This window comes from Andrographis paniculata, unplaced genomic scaffold (genome assembly GCF_009805555.1).
Source record: "Andrographis paniculata isolate CXL003 unplaced genomic scaffold, ASM980555v1 Contig64END, whole genome shotgun sequence".
NCBI classification, from domain to species: Eukaryota; Viridiplantae; Streptophyta; class Magnoliopsida; order Lamiales; family Acanthaceae; genus Andrographis; species Andrographis paniculata.
Window position 1 is genome coordinate 666,171 of NW_026137600.1, and position 21,199 is coordinate 687,369.

The window sequence follows — 21,199 nt, forward strand, 5'->3', positions numbered from 1 at the left end:
ATTAATCAAGTTTAAGGATAATTTCTATATCTTTGAATTTTACTTTATTTTTGTTGAAAAATTACATCAACAATTAGATTAATATATATTTACATCTTATTACTAATTATTTTAAAATTTAAAATTTTTACCATTTTAAATTTCAGATACATCTCCCAAAAATACAAATTGTGTTTTGTTTCTTTTCGTGAAAATCATTTTTATTCATCCAATCATCAAAATCATTTTTATTTAAAAATCATTTAAAATATATATTTTAAATCATCTTCTGGCCGCAAGCAACCATGGCGTGAGAGAAGCGCGGTATAAATTGGGCGCCAGCTGATTCAATCAGCCTGACCTCACGGTTTGCATCGCCATGGATGATCCGTCGTCGGTGTCCCGGCGAGGGCGGAGGCTGCTGCCGTCGAAGAATTCCGACATCTATTCCACAACCGTGATTCACGACAAAGATGACATCGCCTCGAGAGAATCCGAACTACCCGTCCCGGGCGTCTACGCCACAATGGTTTACAAGGACAACGACGACGACGACGACGCTGCTGCGTCGATCTCCGGAACAATGATTGTGAAAACCGATCGTAAAAAATCGAATCACCGCGACAGAAATTCGAGCGCCTCTTCACAGCGTACGAAGCAACGAGGCTCGGAGGTGACGTCGTTTAGGGGGAGGAAGAGTGATTGGAGCGAAATTGACGACGAGGAGGAGTGTGGAGGTAATTTTTCTACATTTGTTGTGAGGGATAGAGACAACGGCGAGGAAGAGGAGGGGGAGGAAATGGGGACAATTGTAAGGCGCGGCGGCGGCAGCGGCAGCGGCGGAGGTACGATGAGGAAGGCGGTGGAAAGTATGCAGAAGGCGGTGGAGTTTGGAGGAAAGAGGAGGAAGGGCAGCAGCGATGGCGGAGGTGAGGTTTATGATTCGACTGCGCAACGGAGGCAGACAAGGAGTGAGAAAGTGTCGTCAACTTCAATACCTGATTATGTGAACAGGGAAGATCCTTATACGAAGTATGAGTTGCTAAGTGAACTTGGTAAAGATCACATTCAACTTTTTGTGCTTTGGTTGCTTTGATTTCAATTTTCACTCTGTTTTCATGGTTGTGGATTGTAGTTTTACAGGTTACAATTCGTATAGATAGAAATTTTGGAGTTTTTGAGAAATTTTGTGAATTAGGAAAAAAGTGAGGTATTTCATGGTATTTTGATTTGAGTTTCACTGTAGAATCTTTTGTTTCTTGATTTGAAGAAGTTGGTTAGATTATAAGTGTGGGGACGGTAGTTAAGAAATTCACGAAGAGAAAATTATGCAATTCAAAACATAATGTGTTACTTGCTATAAGGAGCACGGGGTAGATGAAGCTGCAGTATAATCAAGACATTCCTCTTTGCATGGAATTCATTATAAATCACTAGAGTGGTATAGGAGAAATAAGATTTTTATTGCTATAGGTATCACATGTAACTTCGACGAACATGTTTATATTGTCAAGTGCTGTTTATTCCATGGAGAATAAGTAGAATGAGGCTTAGATATGAACTTTCCAAAATTTGTTTTGAAGAAATGAGAGAGTGACGGTATTTAATTCAATTCTTGATGAGCAAGCTGAACTGAGACGAAACTGTATATTTAGCCGAAACGTAGTTGTTTTAAAGTGCACACTGAATGTTAAAGTTTACCATCTTATAACAGGAAAGGGTGCATATGGGGTAGTCTATAAAGCTCGGGATGTAAAGACTTCAGAATTAGTTGCTATCAAAGTGATTTCATTATCTGAAGGGGTATGATCACAAAAATTTGCTACTATAACCTAAATTATTCTGATTAAATTCAGAGTATTCAGAATAGCACATACTATGTGTTTTCCAGGAGGAGGGTTATGACGACATTCAGGGTGAAATTGAGATGTTGCAGCAGTGCAGTCATCCCAATGTTATTCGCTATTTCGGGAGCTATCAATGGGAAGAGTATCTCTGGGTATGAAAAGTAAATCAACTTTTATACTTGTTTTGGTTACTGTTTGTGCTGTTTTTTGGACTATTGAACTGTAAAATTTTAGCGTACAGGCGCGCAGCATAAGTAGCAGCAACCATAATATGTGGAACTTTGGATGATGCTGAAATATGATCGTAAAATTCAATTCAATATGGAGTGAAGTTTGTTAAAATTTAGGGAATTGTTTGCAGATAGTAATGGAGTATTGTGGGATTGGGAGTGTTGCTGGCTTGATCAATGCTACTGATGGGCCTCTCGAAGAGCATGAAATTGCATTTATTTGCAGAGAAGCATTGAAGGTAATTTATTTTCTTCAGGAATTTCTTTTCATACTTATTTGTTTTATGTGAGGTAGCCGTCATAAATATTGATATTGTGTTCTTGGAAAAATGGGTATGCTGTTGAAGAGACTATAGTTCATCGCAAATTTAAAACTTACTAGCACCTGAACATAGCTAATAATTCATTCCATATTGAAATTCCCCTAATTAATTTCTACCCTTCATTCTATAATTCTACTTTTTATGTTGAAGTGAGTCGTGACTTGTGAGTTCTCCACCTTACAAGAAGATTAAAATTGTACAACATTGGGGTGTAAACACACGATTATATGAAACTTTGGAAATGCCAAAAATGTTATTTTACTACTTTTCATGTAATACTCTAGTCGATGTCTCTTTCTGCACAGGGTCTTGCCTATCTGCATCTAATTTTCAAGGTACACAGAGATATTAAAGGTGGTAATATATTGCTAACTGATCAAGGCGAGGTTAAATTGGGTAAGTCACCAATGTTTCCCAACATTTTCTCCAATTTCCTGAATTTTTTGCATTTGGGAATCGGGAATAGTTTATTTTATCTAGTGCTTTCATTGGGGTATCTATAGTGCATATCTTGTCTCCTATTATTGAACACTATTCATGCAATGGAAATAAGAAATAATTTTTTCAGGTGATTTTGGCGTTGCTGCCCAGTTGACAAGAACTATGTCAAAACGCAACACGGTACACATTTCATTACTTGTATTAATCTGGATAATCAGTAATAATTGGTAGGCTGTCTTGCATTGTAATTGTTTCTTACACTTTTTTATAAAGTAACATTTATCATCACATATCCTCTTGTTTTCATCACACGTTACGACTCAAGTGTTGCATTTTGGAGAGCAGCACAAATATATGTTACTAATTTATTTGTAAATAGGCCAAACTCAATGATTGTCTGAAGAATGCTTAGTTACAGATTCTCTCTGTCTGTGTATACCTTAGTTATTATTATATACTTCCTATCTACGTACAAGCCTCTACTGGAATATTTATTGTCTAGTTTCATCACATTTGATTTCCTTTTTCGCTTTCAGTTTATCGGTACACCGCATTGGATGGCTCCTGAAGTTATTCAAGAGAGCCGTTATGATGGAAAGGTATATTGCATATGATTGTCTGTGAGAGAGATTCTCGTTGACAGAGCATTATATTGCACATATCTACATTTTGTAACAGAAGGTTGTGCTATTTCACTTTGATCCAGGTAGATGTATGGGCACTGGGGATATCTGCAATCGAAATGGCAGAGGTATGTTTCATCAGCTGATAGTTATGCAATCACATCAAATAATGCACTCATTCATCACCATTTATGATGCTAAATCCATGGCAGTTTTAATTTTGTTTTAATTTTAAATATTTTCAGGGTGCTCCTCCAAGAGCAACAGTTCATCCTATGAGAGTAAGATGACACACTTGAGTGAATAATTCATTCATAAATTGGACTTCTTGAGATTAATCCCCCTATTCATATATTAGTGTCTGGCTGCTGGTTCTTGCCAGAAAAAAGATGGATATTTGTATCGATTTTAACTCAGAACTCCTCACTTAAGAGGGACTCTCAAGACAAATTATCTGTCATAGTACTGCATCAACTGTGTCTCTTTAATTTGCTTTTGACATGGTTAGCATTGACTTCATATTAATAGTTGAAATACTTTCGGTAAGTTAGGGCTGTGCACTTTATTTATAGCTTGGCATAACATAGCTGGATTTCCACAAACTTGTCCTACTTCAGATTCCTTGAACAATTGATTTAGGATTTATGACGATGGCTATAGTAGCAAATGAACTTTGTATTTATATGTCTGTCTCACCTTGGTGCCCTCTTGTTTACTTCCTCAGTAAAAAATAGGAGTAGAAAATTAATACACAAATAGAAAATCAAGACTCCTTAAGTGTCTAGTTTGTGATTTATTGTTGTCTAGTGTTTGTATTTTTGGTTAGATTTGATGTTTAGTGAGAGTAGATAGTGTATTTTTATTGCGGGATGTGGTGATGACATAGTAAAAAAAATTAGAAAAAGTGGACTTAAGTTTTATAGTAACTCCTGTAAACTTGTTTTAGCGAGTGCGGATGGCCTTGTTGAGTGTTGTTTTTGCAATTACAGTTAGTCATGTGACGGGATCTAGTATTTCCTCTTTATCTTCCTCAGCTCTCCACTTCTCTTATAATATTTGCGTATTATATTACGATGATTAACAAATTCAAAACATGTGGTAGGTATTGTTTATGATTTCCATTGAACCTGCTCCAATGCTCGAGGATAAAGAGAAATGGTTTGTCTTTGAATCTTTCCCTTTTAGCCATGTCTTGGAAATTTTCTCTTGCAATGATCAAGTGCCAAGATTTCTTTATACGTGCGCCGCTTACATGATTTAACATTTTTGTACGACATTATCTAGAAACCATGCTTGCCCTTGATTGATCTGTGTTGCTATCTGTTTTATGCACTATGTCTAGACGATCTTTTATTATTTTGGAAAGATCGTGTGCTTCTACCTGTCAACCTCCCCCCTTTCGGAAACTCTTTGCTTGCTTTTACTATCGCCTGTCATGTGAACCTTTGGAAATGTAAATTGCTTTAGATGATTGATACTAACAAGTAACAACTACTAAATTGATATACAGTTCATTGAGGAAATCAATTCTGATCAACATCTTTTTCCATCCATGTTTGTTTTTTTGGTATTATTTTTTCCATGATTTGTTGTCACAGGTCACTGTTCTTCCACGACTTCGTCGCAAAATGCCTCACAAAGGACGCAAGACTTCGCCCTACAGCAGCTGAAATGCTTAAGGTAGATCTTAAAGTCCTTTAAGGGTGTGTTTGTTTGGGAGTTGAATTTCGAGTTGAGATTTGAATAGTATAAATTTTGAAGTGGAATAGTTGTATGATGTGATTTAAATAGGTGTTGATATGATGTTTTGAATATAAAATTAATTTTTAGTATAATATAAAAAATAAAAAATAGGTATTTAATTTGATGTTTCTGGAGCGAAAAAATTTGATGAACAGTAAAAATATTGACAAATCCCCAAACAGACGCACCCTAAGCCTTTCACTTACTCTTCAACTGTACTTACTTTCACTTTGAGAATACGAATCATGCTGCAAATTGTTATGTTCCTTCTTGCAATTCTTCGAGAAAAAATGTGTTCTAAATTTGATATACGGTAAGTTTTATTCTCTGCCGTCGCAATTTATTCTTGCATGGAGTGTAATCTTAAAGAAATGCACAAACAATTTTCTAATATCTTCATTTCTTGCAGCACAAATTCATCCAAAAATGTGCAACCGGTGCATCCACAATGCTACCAAAAATCATGCGGGTAAAGCATATGAGAGCAGCAAAGGCTTTGCAAACCGGTGATCTTGCATCAGAGACGACGCTGCCAAGAGAGAAGGTAGAGCCATTATTATCTGTAAAAAATTTCATTCAAACATCGTGGCTAAGTTCGAATCATCGTATTGTTATGGATTCCATTTTGTGTCTTGCAGCAACCAGGCGGCATTTCTAGCACTGTTCCATCTAGACCTCAGGACGATCAGCAGACTATGTCTGCTGTAGCCGCTGTTGGGGTAGCCGACGAACAATTTCCACTCGCTGAAGCACACAGTGCTGCTGAAGGTACCCTTACTGCTTATATCAGCTTTGAAGCATTGTCTTATTTCTTTAAGATTGAAATATGTTTAAGTGTTGGTTAGAGGTGAAAAAAAGAAATATCGAAAATATATGGTATATACCGTTCATATGTATCGAAAATACCGTACTTTCACTATACTGTAATATTGTATACTAATACTTTAGATTTTCGATCCGATAGCTTTTGCATACTACATTATACTATTATCATACTGAAATTAGCTAATATGGCGGTACTAATAAATACCCGCAAAATTAAATAGTAAAATATCAAAATTAAATAAAAGAAACTAAGAAGTATTAATATATTTACATTATTATTTTTTTAATTATGATCATTTTCAATATTTTTAATTCTTTTTTATTTCTTTGATATATTGGTAATATTTTGCACTATGCGGAATGGTTCGATACAGTATTGTTATGATATTTTAAGTTATGATATTGGTAGTCCACTGAACAATGAGACTTTTTTTACCAGGTGATTTCAGTACTGTTGTAATTCATGATAGAGAAGAGATTGGTAAAACAGATACTCCACAAGCATCAGAAGTAGAGACTGAAGTGTTTTCTACTTCTGCACAATTCAGGAGTGCTTCATTCCGTAGCCTTGGAGATATCGACAATTTGGCTCTCGAGTAAGCACTCTTCGATCCTCCACGAATATCTTTGTTTATCCAAAGTTCGTGCATATCTTGGGGTTTGTTATAGGGTAGTTCTCGTATGACATTTCTGTATTGATCTATTTGTTTGGAGTTTGGATTTTGAGTTAAAAAATTTGAAATTGAATAATGGTAGGAATAATTCTAAGAAAAAACTTGTATAAACAGTAGAAATTCTCCTAAATCTTTCAAACAAACACTCTATTGGTAGGTATGACTAAAAATTTTTTGGTATGACGCCCTACTCTCGTGGTAGTTGCTAGTTCATACGTATAATGTGCCCGAAGTCATGCATACATGAATTACATACTGGAAATCCTCGATTCCTGCTAATTCGTGACCAATAACTTGTCAGGATCGATGTTTCCACAAATCCAGGAACTCCGACGGCAGGATCAGGCGCAAATCTCGTGAGAACCGTCAGTAGAAAAGCATTAGACAAGGTATATCCGACCTCGGAGCTTCCATTTCAATTAATATTTTACAAGGCTATGATTGATCGATTGATTGATTGATTGATTTGAATTCGGAAACAGCTTTGGTCGACATACACTGCGGGCAACACAGTTCCGATCCCGTTCCTTAGGGCAACAGACATATCTCCAATCGCACTCTTGTCCAACAATGTGCTCGGCAACAGAGGCAGCATCGGCATAGAAACAGCAATTCGAGAGCTCTTGTCCGGCGAAGCGCAGCCTAAAAAGGGCAGAACCAGGCAGAGCGAGGTCGGTCCTCTTTTGATTCTCCTCGCCATTACAATTCTCATCTGTTTTCCTTTTTCAATTCTATTTTTTATATATCTAATTTATATTTTAGATTGATTTGGTTACATGTATTAAATTAGGTCATTATTATTTAAATATATATGTAGTCTTGAAATTTCTACAAAATATAGTAGAGTATTAGAGTCGCGTTCAATCTGGAATGTTTGGCCTCCTCGCCATTTTAGGATTCTCCATCAATTGTTCGTTTTTGCCATCAATTGTTCGTTTGTCAAGATTATTCTCGGTCAAATTTGCTTTTCAGTTTGAAATGGTTCAAATTATGGCATTTGATTGTTTGTCATGATTTCATTAAAAGTCCTATTTTTAATTATGTTGACCATGGATCGATTTGTCATTGAATACATTAAATATACTAAATCACTCAAACTTAACCCTGTCTGTTTGGTATAGTTTCGGTTTCATATTGAACTCGTGATATTGACATGTATACATACTTGAGTCAAAATTATTTTGATTTTAATGCTTACATGTATTATTTAAAATTTAATTTAGTTTATATTAATAGGTAAGTTAATTATTAAATTATAATTATTTTACATATATATATATAATACCTATATTAATTAATATTAATATATTATAATTTGGTTGCATTGATTATAGTTTGAGTGGATTATTGTATGGTGTCTGGTTTTGTTGGCTGTAGTTACAAGCGAATTGCATTTCCAACTTAGTTGAATCCATTTATAATTTAGATTATATTTTTATTATTTAAATAATTCGTTATTATATGGTTATACTTATACATACTATTAAGTTGTGGGAGAAAATGTAATACGATTCTCTTATGTGTGTATTGCAGACGCCGCTCCCTGCTAGTTTATGCATGAGGCTAACTTCTAGTCCAACGCTTATGAACCTCGCTCAGATGTTGGCTTACCATAGAACGTACGAATAATAATAGATCATGATACCCATCCATCCATTTTTGTCTTGGTTAACAATCGATAGGGTTTCTGCTGCTGCAGGTGCTACGAAGAGATGCCACTTCTGGAAATGGAAGCAACGCATGAGCAGCAAACTATTCAGATCCTTTCAGACACTCTCCGAACCATTCTGCGATTATAGACGATTTTCGCTTTATTATTTATTATACAATTTAGATTCATACATCATTTCAGAGCTTGTTTATCAAAATTCTTTCGAAAAGGTTGTTAATTTACACTTACTGGAATATGAGAAATTCAATCGCTGCTGCAAGATCAAGAATTGGCAGGTATTGGGGTTTGAGTTCAAGGAGAATATGCTCTTGCACTCCCCCAATTAACCATAGCCTTGCAGATAATATGCCCTGTCCATGGAAACCCTTCTGCTCATCATCTGGTTTTGGAAGAAATTCCATTGGTGTTCATTTTGCTTTCTTTGCTCCTCGTCTATCACATTTACATGCTAAGGCTGCTTTCAGTTCTGAAGCCCGCAGTGATTCAGCCACCGGTGAGCTCCTCCTTATGTTTTTTAATTTCTCTTCGGTTTATGAGTTTGCACACCATGTGTTCGATAAATTGTCTGAATGGTATTAGTTGCTGGTAAAGTTTCTATAATTGTAGAGTACTTTGGTTTTGGTTTTTGAGCATACCATGGCCTTTAATTTCTCTTTGTTGGTATCTGGATATTAATCCTGCAGATGATTCCAATGGAGAGGTGGAACCGATTGATTCGTGGGAGGAAGAAGATGAAGCTGAGCCTGAGGTATTGTTAGTTGTTTGGAGTTTCGCTTCATGTACTCGCAGAGTTATAATCCTTACAAAAAATTTGTAAGTTCAGGTTGGCGATGGAGGGGATGGTGGTGGAATTGTTCTTCGGAATTGCCTTTGGGGCGAAAGAGCACTATCCATAGGCAAACAAGTGCTGCTGGAGTTCGGTGAAGGCATTGAACTCTATGCATTCAAAACTTCTCCTCGTGGCTATGTTTATGTGCGGCTGGATAAACTTTCGAATGCGTAAGAGCTTTTTAACCATCTCTTCACGTGGTTCAAGAAGCAACTTTCGTTGTGTTCCTATTCAATCTGGGCGTAAGTTTAGTTTTTAATAGAATGTTTGCAACATAATATGGTTAAACATTTGATTCTAGGAAGATGCTTGTTAATGCGGATATTGTTTTGGTTTTCGAATGTACCATGATATATTGCACGGTGGGAAGAATCGATTATGCATATTGTTGAAAGGCATTCATTGGAATCATGGACATTTTCACAAGTACAATGTAGGTAATTTCACCCATACTCCGAATAAATCTGACAGGGGGTGATCTAGAAGTGGTTTATTTACTTAAATAACACAATATTCTATAATCTTTATTACATGATTAGCGTAAATTGTTTCTATTCCTTTATCCTACTGGACATTAGACTTGGAATTTATTTGTTTTGGAGGATATCAGGAGTTTGGAATTTTCCGGGAATGGTAAAACTAGTATTAGATACTATGTTTTATGAGATAAAATAGTTATTTGATATGATGTTTTTTTGAAAAAGTTTGATTGCCGTTAACTTCTCCCATCGACTATGCATTTTAAGCTTCAAAAGAGCATATAGCTTTTTCCTTTTTCCTAGATTCGGCAATTTTCTTCATCATTCTTGCCTTCTTGAATCAGATACGGGTGCCCGAGCATGGAAGAAATCGAGCTTTTTAATCGCCTATACAAGAAAAAATTGGACGAAGCCGGTGCCATTGGAGAAATACCCGATGATTTAGCTCTTGAAGTAATCGATACTTAGAAGATTCTCCCAATATACCCCTTCCACTTTTCAATTTATTTTTTTTTTCTTTTAAAAAAAAAAAAACTACACTTTTTAAGACATTGTTTTGATATGAAGGTATCGAGTCCTGGCGCAGATAGACTCTTGAGAGTACCGGATGACTTGTTGAGATTCAAAGAAATGCCAATGGTTGTAACCTATTTGCAAGATTCAGGCCCGAGCAAGAGCGGCGTTTACTTTCTGGATTCCATCGAAGCAGAAACAGGGTGTTGCATTTGGAAACTGGCGGATGTGAGGGAAAATAGGGATCCCGCGGCTAAGGGAAGGCCGTTGAACCGGAAACAAAAAGATTCGAGGTTGAAACTACCATACCTTATGATCAAACAGGTAACTCTTTATATTAGTTACTAGTAAGTTTTGAGTTACCTTTTCATAAAAAAGCTCGATTGATCTGCTTAATACTTTCGTAGTTAAGTTGCTACTTCTTGCTTATACTTAGCCCAACATGCCGAAATTCAAAGTTATCTTGTTTGTTTCATGCAAATGCTTTTGAATGTGTGGTCGATGTCTTATTCGCAAATAAGACATCTTAGTTATAGGTGGCGGTTAGGGTACTGACTAATAATTCATACGGTATATGATCTAATTGATACATAACAAAAATATATGTTATGAATTGATAGTACATGATGCATATTAGAATAATATAAATTATAGTATGAATTAAAATCACATATGAATGAACCAAAGGTTTTGGATTTGGATTGCACATATAGATTATTTCAGTTAAGTCGATGGTGGTGATAATAGTGATAACATTCAGTAATGCTGAATTACTAAACTAAACTAGTGATATGCACTGTGAACATCACATAGTATAATTGTGTTTTTTTGTTTTTTTTAACAAAATCTTTTTAAATTTTACTTTCTCCGTCACGTAAACGTGTGCTTATTTGACCGGGCACAAATTTTAATAAAAGTGACTTATAATGGTTACTTTTTTATGGTAAAAAAAATACAAATATAATTATTTTTTACTTAAAAAAAAAAACGAGAATATTTTTTTTAAAAAAAAAAAAGCATAAATTTGAATATTTTTCAACTTTTTCTCACATTGTATATCACTTTAAATATTATTTAAATACAAAATTTAAATCAAATCTTCTCGAATATGTTAATTCATTTTGAATCAATTCAACTTCGAAGATTCAAAATCTTGTCAAATAACACAAATGAGATTTTGAGTTGAAAAAAATTTGAATTGGAATAGTTATACGATGTGATATAAATAGGTATTGATGTGATATTTTGATTGTAAAATTAATTTTAATATAATATAAAAAATAAAAAATAAATATTTGATTTGATATTTTTAGAAAAAAAATTTGAATGAATAGTAAAAATTTTCACAAATCCTTTAAACAAACACACCCTTAATTCAAATTTCTCACAAACGTGATTATACTTAACATTAAAAATATCTTTATAAATTTATACTCCCTCCGTTCTAGAACTATAGTCTTAATTGGATTGGACACGAGATTTAAGAAATATTGATATATTACAGTGGTGGTCGGTAAAAAGTATAAGTAAAAATTTTTTTTGTCCTTGTAAATGTATTAGTGTAAAAAGTAGTGGCAATTGTGTAATAAAAATAAAAAAATAAAGGTAATTTTATGGTGATATGGTTATTTATAAAAATAAAACTGTGTTTTTTAATATAAAAAGTAGTGACAATTGAGATGGAGGGATTATTACGTTTTGATATAATAATTAATATTCAAATCTTGCTGACGAAAGTAAACGAGAGGCCGGACAAAAGTAGCATTTGAAATGAAAAGAACTTCGACATACTCGGCAGCAGAACGTAGGAAATTCGAATGCATTAGTTCCACTCGCCAAACTCGATCCAATAAAACACTTCAATATCTCCACACAGTCGAATCGAGACGTTAAAAGCTACACACAACCACACACATATATATATATATATATATTATACACACATTCAAGAAGTTTCCAAATAATTCGAATCGAACTTAATCATACCCGATCCGACCCGACGACCTCAGCCCACACTGAGGCCGCCCCTAAAATGCCGGTAAAGTTGCGCAACGGAGGCCTCCCGTCTCTGTTTGCTCTTCTTGATCCGAACAAGCTTGTCGTAAACACACCACGGGAAGCTAATATAGTGATCCCTCTTAAGTCCCACGTTATAAAGGCCCCAATAATCGGGATGGTACGTAACATAGTACCACGCCGAGGCCCTAGCGTTAATCCCGTCCTCGTCTTCATCGTCACTCGCTCTCTTAAACCATGTCCGAGCCTCGCTCCTCAATGACCTCACCGCCACCGCAACCGCCTCCGCGTCCCGCCTCCGGTCGAAACTCTTTGACATTTTCATCACGCTCCCGCTCAGAATTTCCGCCTCTGTCTTTATCCCGTAGTACTCCATGAAGTTTCCGAGCTTGTAGTCGTACTCCTCCTTCCACTCGAACGCCTCGTCGATATACTCCTCGAACCCGTCGACTTCCATGTCGGGATCGTACGATCTCCTCGCCACTTCCTTCGTGAAGGACCGGAGCGCGTGCGGCGGGATGTCTTTCACCGCCCGGAATAGCTTCCCGATCACGCGCGTCGAATCGTACGTCGACTTGTCGAGCTTTTCCATGAAGTCCGGGTAGTCTTTGACACGTAGGTGCGGCGGGATTTCTGCCGGGACTCCGGTTTTCGGAAAGTCGACAGCTACCGAGAATAATCTCGCAAGTTCTAGGCATGGCTTGCTCTCCGCCATGGATACCTCTCTATCAGCAAAGACTGTATGAGCATTTGCTATGATCCCTAATGTGTCGTTCACTATGTAGTTTGTGAAGTATTCTTCGACTTCCTGCGGTCGAAAATGCGTCGAAAATGTTACGAACCGAATTCGATGCAAAAGAGTGTTTATTTATATACTACTCCCTCCGTCATGTAAATTTATACTCATTTGGCCAGACACAAATTTTAAGAAAAATTGATAAAAATAGAAACTTTTTGTTTCGATTGTAAAGAAAAAGTAAAAAAAGTGATATTTTTTTTACTGAAAAAAATAACGAGAATAAATTTGAATGACAGAAAGAGTATTTAAACTCTGCATTTTCCAAAAAAATACGATCGAGGCATACCTCTATCGTCACATTGTGATCGAGCACGGTGTTCGGGGCCGGGTTGTAGTCCATCGGCGGGACTTGCTTCGGCGGGATTAAGTCGGAGTCCCAAGAAACGAAGTATATGTCGCCATCCAAGTCGCTCCCGGAACATTCGTTAGGATGAGGCCTGCGATCACAACCGGTTACCCTTCGAGATGACGGAAAAAAAAAAAACACGGCAAGAATCTTCTAGAAGCTCGATCGAAAACTTTACCTCGGTCCCTTACTCGGGAAAACGATGCAATCCACCATATGATGCAACGCTTTAACGTCGATCGCCTTTAAAACACGAACATCTCCCGGGTGCAAGCACGGGTTCTTCGCGACGACAACGTCCCCTTCGATCGTGTATCGACACTCGCTCGAACCGTAGGTCGACGCACCGTCAAAACTTCTCCTCGCCCCCGAAAACTGCACAAACACCTGCCCGTAGTTCAAGATCCCGGTTTCGTCAAGACATCCCATCATCTGTCGAGCTTCGGGGACGAACACTCGCGCCTTCATGCGCAAATCCAGCAACTTGGACGCGCGGAACGTCTGTAGCATCATCGAAAGGAACGGCTCGACGTTCGGCTTGTAGCCGCACTTGAGCAACTCCTTCAAAATATTCGTGGTTTCCCCCGGCGACATTAAATCCAACACTTCCTCGGCTCTCACCGGATTGACGAGAATCTCGTCGAGCTGGGCCACCGCATCCCGTTGCTTCCTTTCAAAAATGCTATCCCGGACTCCGAGCGTCGACAGCAGCGTTATAATCTGTCGATTTAAGAAACACGGCTGGTATTTGCTCCACGCCAACACGTCTAGTTTCGTATTATCTGATTCGTACTTCAGCATGCTCGGCCTCAGAGAAAGTTTCGCCGACGAATCAGGATCGACAGCCACGACCCCTTTATAGCCGCCGTACCTGATCTGAAACGCCGACGGAACTGAGCCGTTAACCCCGCATTTTGCCGCGACCCGCCGCGCGAATGCAGCGGATATCTTCCCGATGCCGTCGGAGAAGACGTATTTGGTCCTACCCCGATTCGTCACAATATCGGGAATCCGTTCGACCTCGTAATCGGGAACGGTCAAGGTTTCCGTCGACGAACTGAAGGACTGACCGAGTCGAGCTGCGTACTTAGCCACGTTTCGTATCGAACGGAAGTCGCCCATCCACTGCCGGATAACATACGCATCGACGTCATTCGTCGAAGCGAACATCCAGAGAGAGTTCTCGCGAAGCTGACTCGACGAAAACGCAAGAAAATCGAACTTCTTGTCCCCAATCGTAATCCCTTCGCGGAGAATAGACAGCACCCTTTCGTAAAGCTTCGTCCTTTTAACCCCGCCGGCTTCAACGACCCTCGGCGACAAATCCGTCGAGTACATCTTCTCCCACTCCTCGTCCACAAATGAAACGCGGAGGAAATTATCGTTGTACTGATTAAAGTGGCGCAAAACTCTGTTCGACACATTCACCTCCGGACCCATGAAATAAACTCTCGTCGGCGTAACTTGAACCCGGTGCACGTACACCAGCCCGTTGTCTAACCTAACAGTCGACGGTTTCAGATGCTCCTGCCCCCGGCTGTATTTCCCGTACTCCTGAATAAGCCACGAAACGGGATCGTAACAACATTCCTTCATGTAATAAAGCTTATCCAGAGCGTGCTCGACGAATCTGATATCGTATCTCTGCGGATTGACGAGGCTGAAGAATCGCCCGTCGAGCTTGAGACCGGGAAGGCATCCAGTCTGCACCAAATAGCAAACCTTGAACAGCACTTTGTAAGGCAATTTGGATCCCCGGGGAGGTTGTACGATCGGGACGAGAGGCAAGTTTCGACAAAACGGGATACCGTTCTCCAATCTGAACGTGGTTTCTTTCTCGCTGTAGTAAACGAAATTGTCTTTGAACCTCGGAAGCTGCACGTTGTAAGGAAGCTTAAGACAGAGTCCCGAGGATTGCCCGATGCACGATGATGGAGTGAAGTCGGTCGTTCTGATCCATTGATCATCGGGCGTCTCCTTAAAAAAGCTGTAGATAGATTCGTTTTCTCCGACCTTCTTGTAGATCCGGGGCGCGCCGTACAACTTAATCATATGAAAACACAAAAACGTACATTTTAGTTTCGAACGATAGATTATTCATAAGCAAGGTGAGATCGATTGCTCGATGCTCATACAATCAAGATTGCAAATAAACAAAGCAAGATTTCGATCCCAAGTCGACTCCATAAAAAGGAAAAAGAATCATTTTTGCAGCAAGATGTAACAATGTGATAAATGTTTTAAGGTGAAGTGTCAGGAATTTACGGTAGTCGACAAACTTATCTATGTTCAAGAACTATTCGATAATTCCGTTGTCATTATTGCAAGCAAACCGAATGTTCCATATGTTCCGAGGTTAAAGATGGAAAGACAAGATCTACGTCTGAAAGCAATGACGTAGTAGTCGGAATTTACACATCCAAAATATTTCACACATGCGTAAACTATTCGATAATTCCACTATCATTACTGCAAACAAACCGAATGTTCCAAATGTACCAAGTTTAAAGATGGAAACGACAAGATCTACGTCTGAGAGCGATAACATACAAGTTGAAATTTCCAAGTCCAAAATATTTCACACGTGCATAAACTATTCGATAAATTCCACTTGTCATTATTGAAAACAAATGGAATGTTCCAAATGTGCGAAGTTAAAAGATGGAAAAGACAAGATCTACGTCTGAAGGCGATAACATACAAGTCGGAATTTCCATGTCCAAAATTATTCACACGTGCGTAAACTATTCGATAATTCCACTTGTCATTACTGAAAACAAACGAATGTTCCAATTATGCCAAGTTTAAAGATGGAAACGACAAAATCTAGTCTTAGAGCAATGACATACTAGTTGAAATTTCGATGTCTAAAATATTTCACACGTGCATAAATCGCAGAAAACGAAACATTAAGATAAGAAATTTCGATGTCAAAAATTGTACCTGTATTAGAAGAAACCTTGAAGTAAGACCGAGTTGATGATAAAGCACAATCTGCCAAATATTTTCGTAGGAGAGCTGAAGCCTGTAATGGACCGAATCATGCGACAAAAAGAAGTGCATTTTCTTCATCCCGATTCCAAATTTAACAGATACATTCTCGGCTTTCCACAGCACCATGAACTTGTCGCTCGATACCTGACATCCAGAATTCAAAGTTACATTCTCCATTTCATACAAATGCAACCTTACATGATGCACTATATCCATGTCCGATTCCCAAGCTCGCAAATAAGAACTCCCGTAATACAGGCCGCTGCTCGCCATATCGATAATCTTCTGAGCATACGCACTGCTCGTAAACTGGACTCTGGCGTAAACCCTTCCACCTTTCTTCGACGGCTTTACCTCTAAAGCAACTACACTTCCCTGACCCAATCGTTGCTCCAACAATCGTTTAACTACATCGGCAGACACAAGATGAGGGAAACCGTGCAACTGGATCGTCGCCTTCGCCATTTCACTGTAGAATTGATCCATCCATTATTTCAATCAATAATCAATCGATGATATGATCATCAGCAACAGGGAAGCATTAAATCCAATGTAATTATGAAGAATTGAAAGCTTTGTACATTATAGTATTTGATAAGATTACTACAAGGAATAGGACTTTTTCGATATTTACATTAGGTATCAAGATAAGTAGATGTCTTAAACACCAAAACTTCTTAAAGCTATTTCTTGCAGAAGTTCATCCCTAATTCTCAAAGTTCTAATGATCATGATCATCAACACCAGGGAAGCTTTAAATCAAATGTAACTATGAAGAATCGAAAAGATTTGTACATTATAGTATTCGATAAGATAACTACACGGAATTGGAATATTTCGACATTTACATTAGGTATCAAGAGAAGTAAACTGCAAAAATGCCCTAACAGTAATTCACTGTTCTTAAAGCTATTTCAATTCTGATTATCATTTCTTGCAGAAATTCATCCCCAATTCTGAAAATTCTTTCAGTGATCGATCAAGCATTCTCTTGAATAACTTACTTCCTACTAAAGATCTAAACAAACAATATTCCTATCATTAATTCCATTTTAGTTATAAATCACGAGGCGCAGATATAAATGTCAGAAAAATGGAATGATCTTTAACAAAATTAAAAGAAGCACATACTAGAAAATTCTAAGATATTCGCAAGCATCGATAAACCGTATCTAGAAAACAGAGAATTACCGATAGCTTCAGACGAACAAACGAACTTCAAAGCAACAAAGTTAATGAAATCAATCCATCTCTCAGTCACTCAGAGTCACGTTTAAAAAGAAAAGGCTGGAACAGCGAGTGATGAGTAAGAGAGAGAGAGTGTGTGTATGTTTAGCTTCGGGAGGAAGGAAGGGTGGGCGACGACCGAATGTGTGTTTATAGGTCAAGTCAAGCACTAATAAATAAATAAAGTAATAATCGGCGAAGAAAAGGACTGAGTGAGAATCACGAGTTGGATGAACGGTGAAGCTTTTCTGGCTATGGCTATGGTGACGTTATTGCGTTGCTCTTTAGTTACAGTGACAGTGACGAGTGAGTGAGTGTGATGTACGACCGGCGGAATTCCAGGAAACGTACAGCCCCACCTAAACCTATCCTTTGTGTTTTAATGTAGCAAGAGCCGTCAAAATACGTGGATTGGATTGTGATTTTGTAAATTCGTTAAAATACGGGTTTAGACGGGCTAACTTAGTAGGCCGTGGGTTGAAAGTGGATTAGCCCGCAGTGATGAGGATTATAATAATAATAATGCTTTAGTCAATTTTATAATAATAGTTATACGAACGACCAGTGGAAGCATGATTTTTTTTTTTTTTTTTTTTTTACTTAATCTCTTACTTTTAGGTTTCTCTGGTGCACTATTGCAATTCGATACAAATATATTATTGAAAAAGCCTTCAGCATAACGGCAGATTTAAAGGAAAAAACTTCAACATATCGGTGGATTCAAATTTTAAAATATTTTGCTTTCATTATTTGAAAAAAGTTGACTTCATATTTGACAAAAATAATGTGGCAATTTCAAGCCGATATTACTCCCTCCACTACGAAAAAAATTAGTGCATTTTTTTACGAGGGAGGGAGTAATATATTTTTGAGCTGGGTCGGGCCATTTTAAAATTCAAGCCCGATAGGCCCAGCTTGATTTTGGATTGGGCTTGAAAACCGAAACACAGTTATGGCCCAGTTTCAAATTATAACGGGCCAAGCCACACCCAGATTTTGGTCGTCCAATCATCCGGCCACTCCCTCTCGTATGCATCTAAAAAGATTTAAATAGATATTAGTATATATGTATAGAAACAACAAAATAATATTAAAATCACTTACATTGGATTTGAAATCGAGATCGAAGAATCTTTGCGGATCCCCTCGTCTCCACATAAGCTGTACCTATAAATTAAAAACACTTAAAAATAAGTTAGTATAAAATATAAAAATAAAATTAATGCATGCATGTCCCGGGACGTAAAAATAAATCTATTTCTATTTGCATAATGCTAAAATTAAATTAAATGCATAAATATAAATGGAAAGGATGAATTACTCCCTATGATGTATTCGGTCGTCCAATCATCTGGCCACTCCCTCTCGTATGCATTTAAAAAGATTTATTGGTTGAATTTTCTATTTGTGCCTTCAAAATAATTACATCTAATTATATTAATTAATTACATATACTAACTTTTAAGACGAAAATTGCACTCTAACTTCACTCACTATTCAATCATTTATTATTTTTTATTCCTTAATAGGTCATTTCCAGTTATGAAATATTTGAAATATTTAATTACGCGGTGATCTATTTTTATATATTAAATTATTTTTTAATATAATATAAAAATAAAAATATACTCCCGCCTTTCTCCATTATAATGTATGTTTATTTTTGCTGTGAAATATAAAAAATAATATAATAATATTTTAATTGTTGTGAATAATTGAAAATAGTTTAAAAATAATATTAACGATGTGGTAGTACAATAAACGTATTTGAAACAAAAAATTGGATTGATAGTTATAAAAAAAATGTATACGTTAACTGAGATATTTTATATATTAAGGTGATACTAAAAGAATATTTATTTGTATTTTTAATTTGAGATTTTTTTTTTATATTAGCTATTAGAAGTATGTTGACAATATAAAAAATAATGTATTATGCATATTTACAAAAAAATAAAATTCAATTTGACAATGAAGAGAATGTTATTAAGAATTGTGATTAAGATTTTGTAAGAATAAATAAATCCATAACTCATATATCATACTCCCTCCATCCCTTAACAATCTATCCATTTTTCCATTTTCGTCCGTCCCTTAACAATCTATCCATTTCATTTTTTAGTAACTACCTAATATTACAAATACCCTTCCAATTTACAATATATTACACAAATGTTATTACCTATATATTATACAATACTAATAAGGGCAATTCAGTCTTTTTACTTTTACTTTTACTACATTCCAATATAATACTAATATTTCTAAAATTTCATGCAAAAAGTAAATGGACATATAGATATGGGACGGAGGGAGTATTTATTACTATCAATAACTAAATTTAGTTTTAAGTTTTATTTTTCATATTTACTTTTGGAATAATTTTATATAAAATATTATTCCTTCCGTCTCAGATACCATGTCCATGTTACCGTTTCTATCCGTCCCACGTATCATGTCACTTTCCTTTCTTGAAAAATGATTACACACTTTAATTTCATTTTAAATTTTTTAATTTAATTTTTTTTTTAAATTTTAATTAAACTAATTAGTTATCTTAATCTTAATTTATAATTATTTATATTATAGGATAATTATTTTCACTAATACATTATTAATTATCTACTAATTACACCCTCCTAAAATACAATCTGTACAGTGTAGCAGACCCGGTATCTGAGACGGAGGGAGTATTATATTATTACTGCTTTACGCTTTACTAATAATACAATACTTTTTTAAAAAAAAAAAATAACTTCAAAATATAAAAGGCAAGAGAGAAAGAAGGCGGGTGTCGACGACGTGAATGGAGGAGGAAAGGCTTGGTGTTGGTTTTTAAGGATGAGCATTTCAGAATGAATTTGTTTGGGGATGAGAGAGTGAGGGAGGGGTTTCTAGAGAGAGAGAGAGGGAAGCTTCGTTGATTATGGCTTTCAAAAAAGGAAATTATTACTGTTGCTCATTCATATATGTCTTTTGCAACTACGTATGTGTATATATATATACATGGGCATGGAGGCTGTATATTTTGTCATCATCCGACTAAATTAATATAGTGTTGATTTAACTTAGTCAATGGTGATCTAAATATATGTTATCTTATAATATAATATATATTGTATAATAAATATATTAAAATATGTATAAATATATATTGGTCACTCTTATACTATATACTGATACAGTCAGATTAAAATAATGTTGACTTGAGCAGATCAGCATATATTGTACATATAATCAACATATATTTATACATAGTTCAATATTTTTATAATACATCGTATATTATATTATAATTCAGTGTATATTATATTATAACTCAATCTATGTTGTACCATGAATAAATACATATTGATTATGTGTATGATATCTGCTAATTCATTCAAATCATTGCTGACTTGACCGACGACCATATATATATATATATGTGTGGGATCAGACGATGAATCTAATTATTCAACTCATATGCTGAACACATAGAAGTTTATTATTTTATTTTATATAATTAAATTTTGTTATTAATATATATATATATATATATGGGGGGCGATTGTGCAACTAATAATACTTCCCTTATCCCATAAGAAGGTTTTTATTTTTTATTTTTGTTCGTTTCAAAATAATAATATCATTTCTCAA

General features: G+C 36.2%; 3 protein-coding genes across 3 annotated transcripts; 2 read left to right on the forward strand and 1 right to left on the reverse strand.

The window, feature by feature from the left end:
* The first annotated feature begins 282 nt into the window (after positions 1–282).
* LOC127261894 (serine/threonine-protein kinase 1-like) lies at positions 283–8,526 on the forward strand. The gene is made up of 18 exons (XM_051290322.1): positions 283–1,034; positions 1,694–1,782; positions 1,871–1,978; positions 2,188–2,295; positions 2,685–2,775; positions 2,948–3,000; positions 3,357–3,419; positions 3,527–3,571; positions 3,689–3,724; positions 4,546–4,601; positions 5,042–5,123; positions 5,596–5,730; positions 5,825–5,954; positions 6,451–6,607; positions 6,987–7,074; positions 7,168–7,356; positions 8,219–8,304; positions 8,385–8,526. Exons 1-18 carry the CDS (start codon positions 359–361, stop codon positions 8,482–8,484), a joined length of 2,292 nt encoding a protein of 763 aa, XP_051146279.1. The 5' UTR covers positions 283–358; the 3' UTR covers positions 8,485–8,526.
* A 65-nt stretch (positions 8,527–8,591) lies between these two features.
* On the forward strand, positions 8,592–10,653 carry LOC127261896 (uncharacterized). The gene is made up of 5 exons (XM_051290323.1): positions 8,592–8,850; positions 9,041–9,105; positions 9,181–9,356; positions 10,010–10,118; positions 10,233–10,653. Exons 1-5 carry the CDS (start codon positions 8,592–8,594, stop codon positions 10,524–10,526), a joined length of 903 nt encoding a protein of 300 aa, XP_051146280.1. The 3' UTR covers positions 10,527–10,653.
* Positions 10,654–11,905: 1,252 nt separating this feature from the next.
* On the reverse strand, positions 11,906–17,710 carry LOC127261764 (probable RNA-dependent RNA polymerase 1). Its single transcript, XM_051290137.1, has 5 exons — positions 17,525–17,710; positions 16,283–16,802; positions 13,518–15,382; positions 13,280–13,430; positions 11,906–13,002 (listed from the first exon to the last, which is right to left on the reverse strand). Exons 2-5 carry the CDS (start codon positions 16,796–16,798, stop codon positions 12,184–12,186), a joined length of 3,351 nt encoding a protein of 1,116 aa, XP_051146094.1. The 5' UTR covers positions 16,799–16,802; positions 17,525–17,710; the 3' UTR covers positions 11,906–12,183.
* Between the last annotated feature and the right edge of the window lie 3,489 nt (positions 17,711–21,199).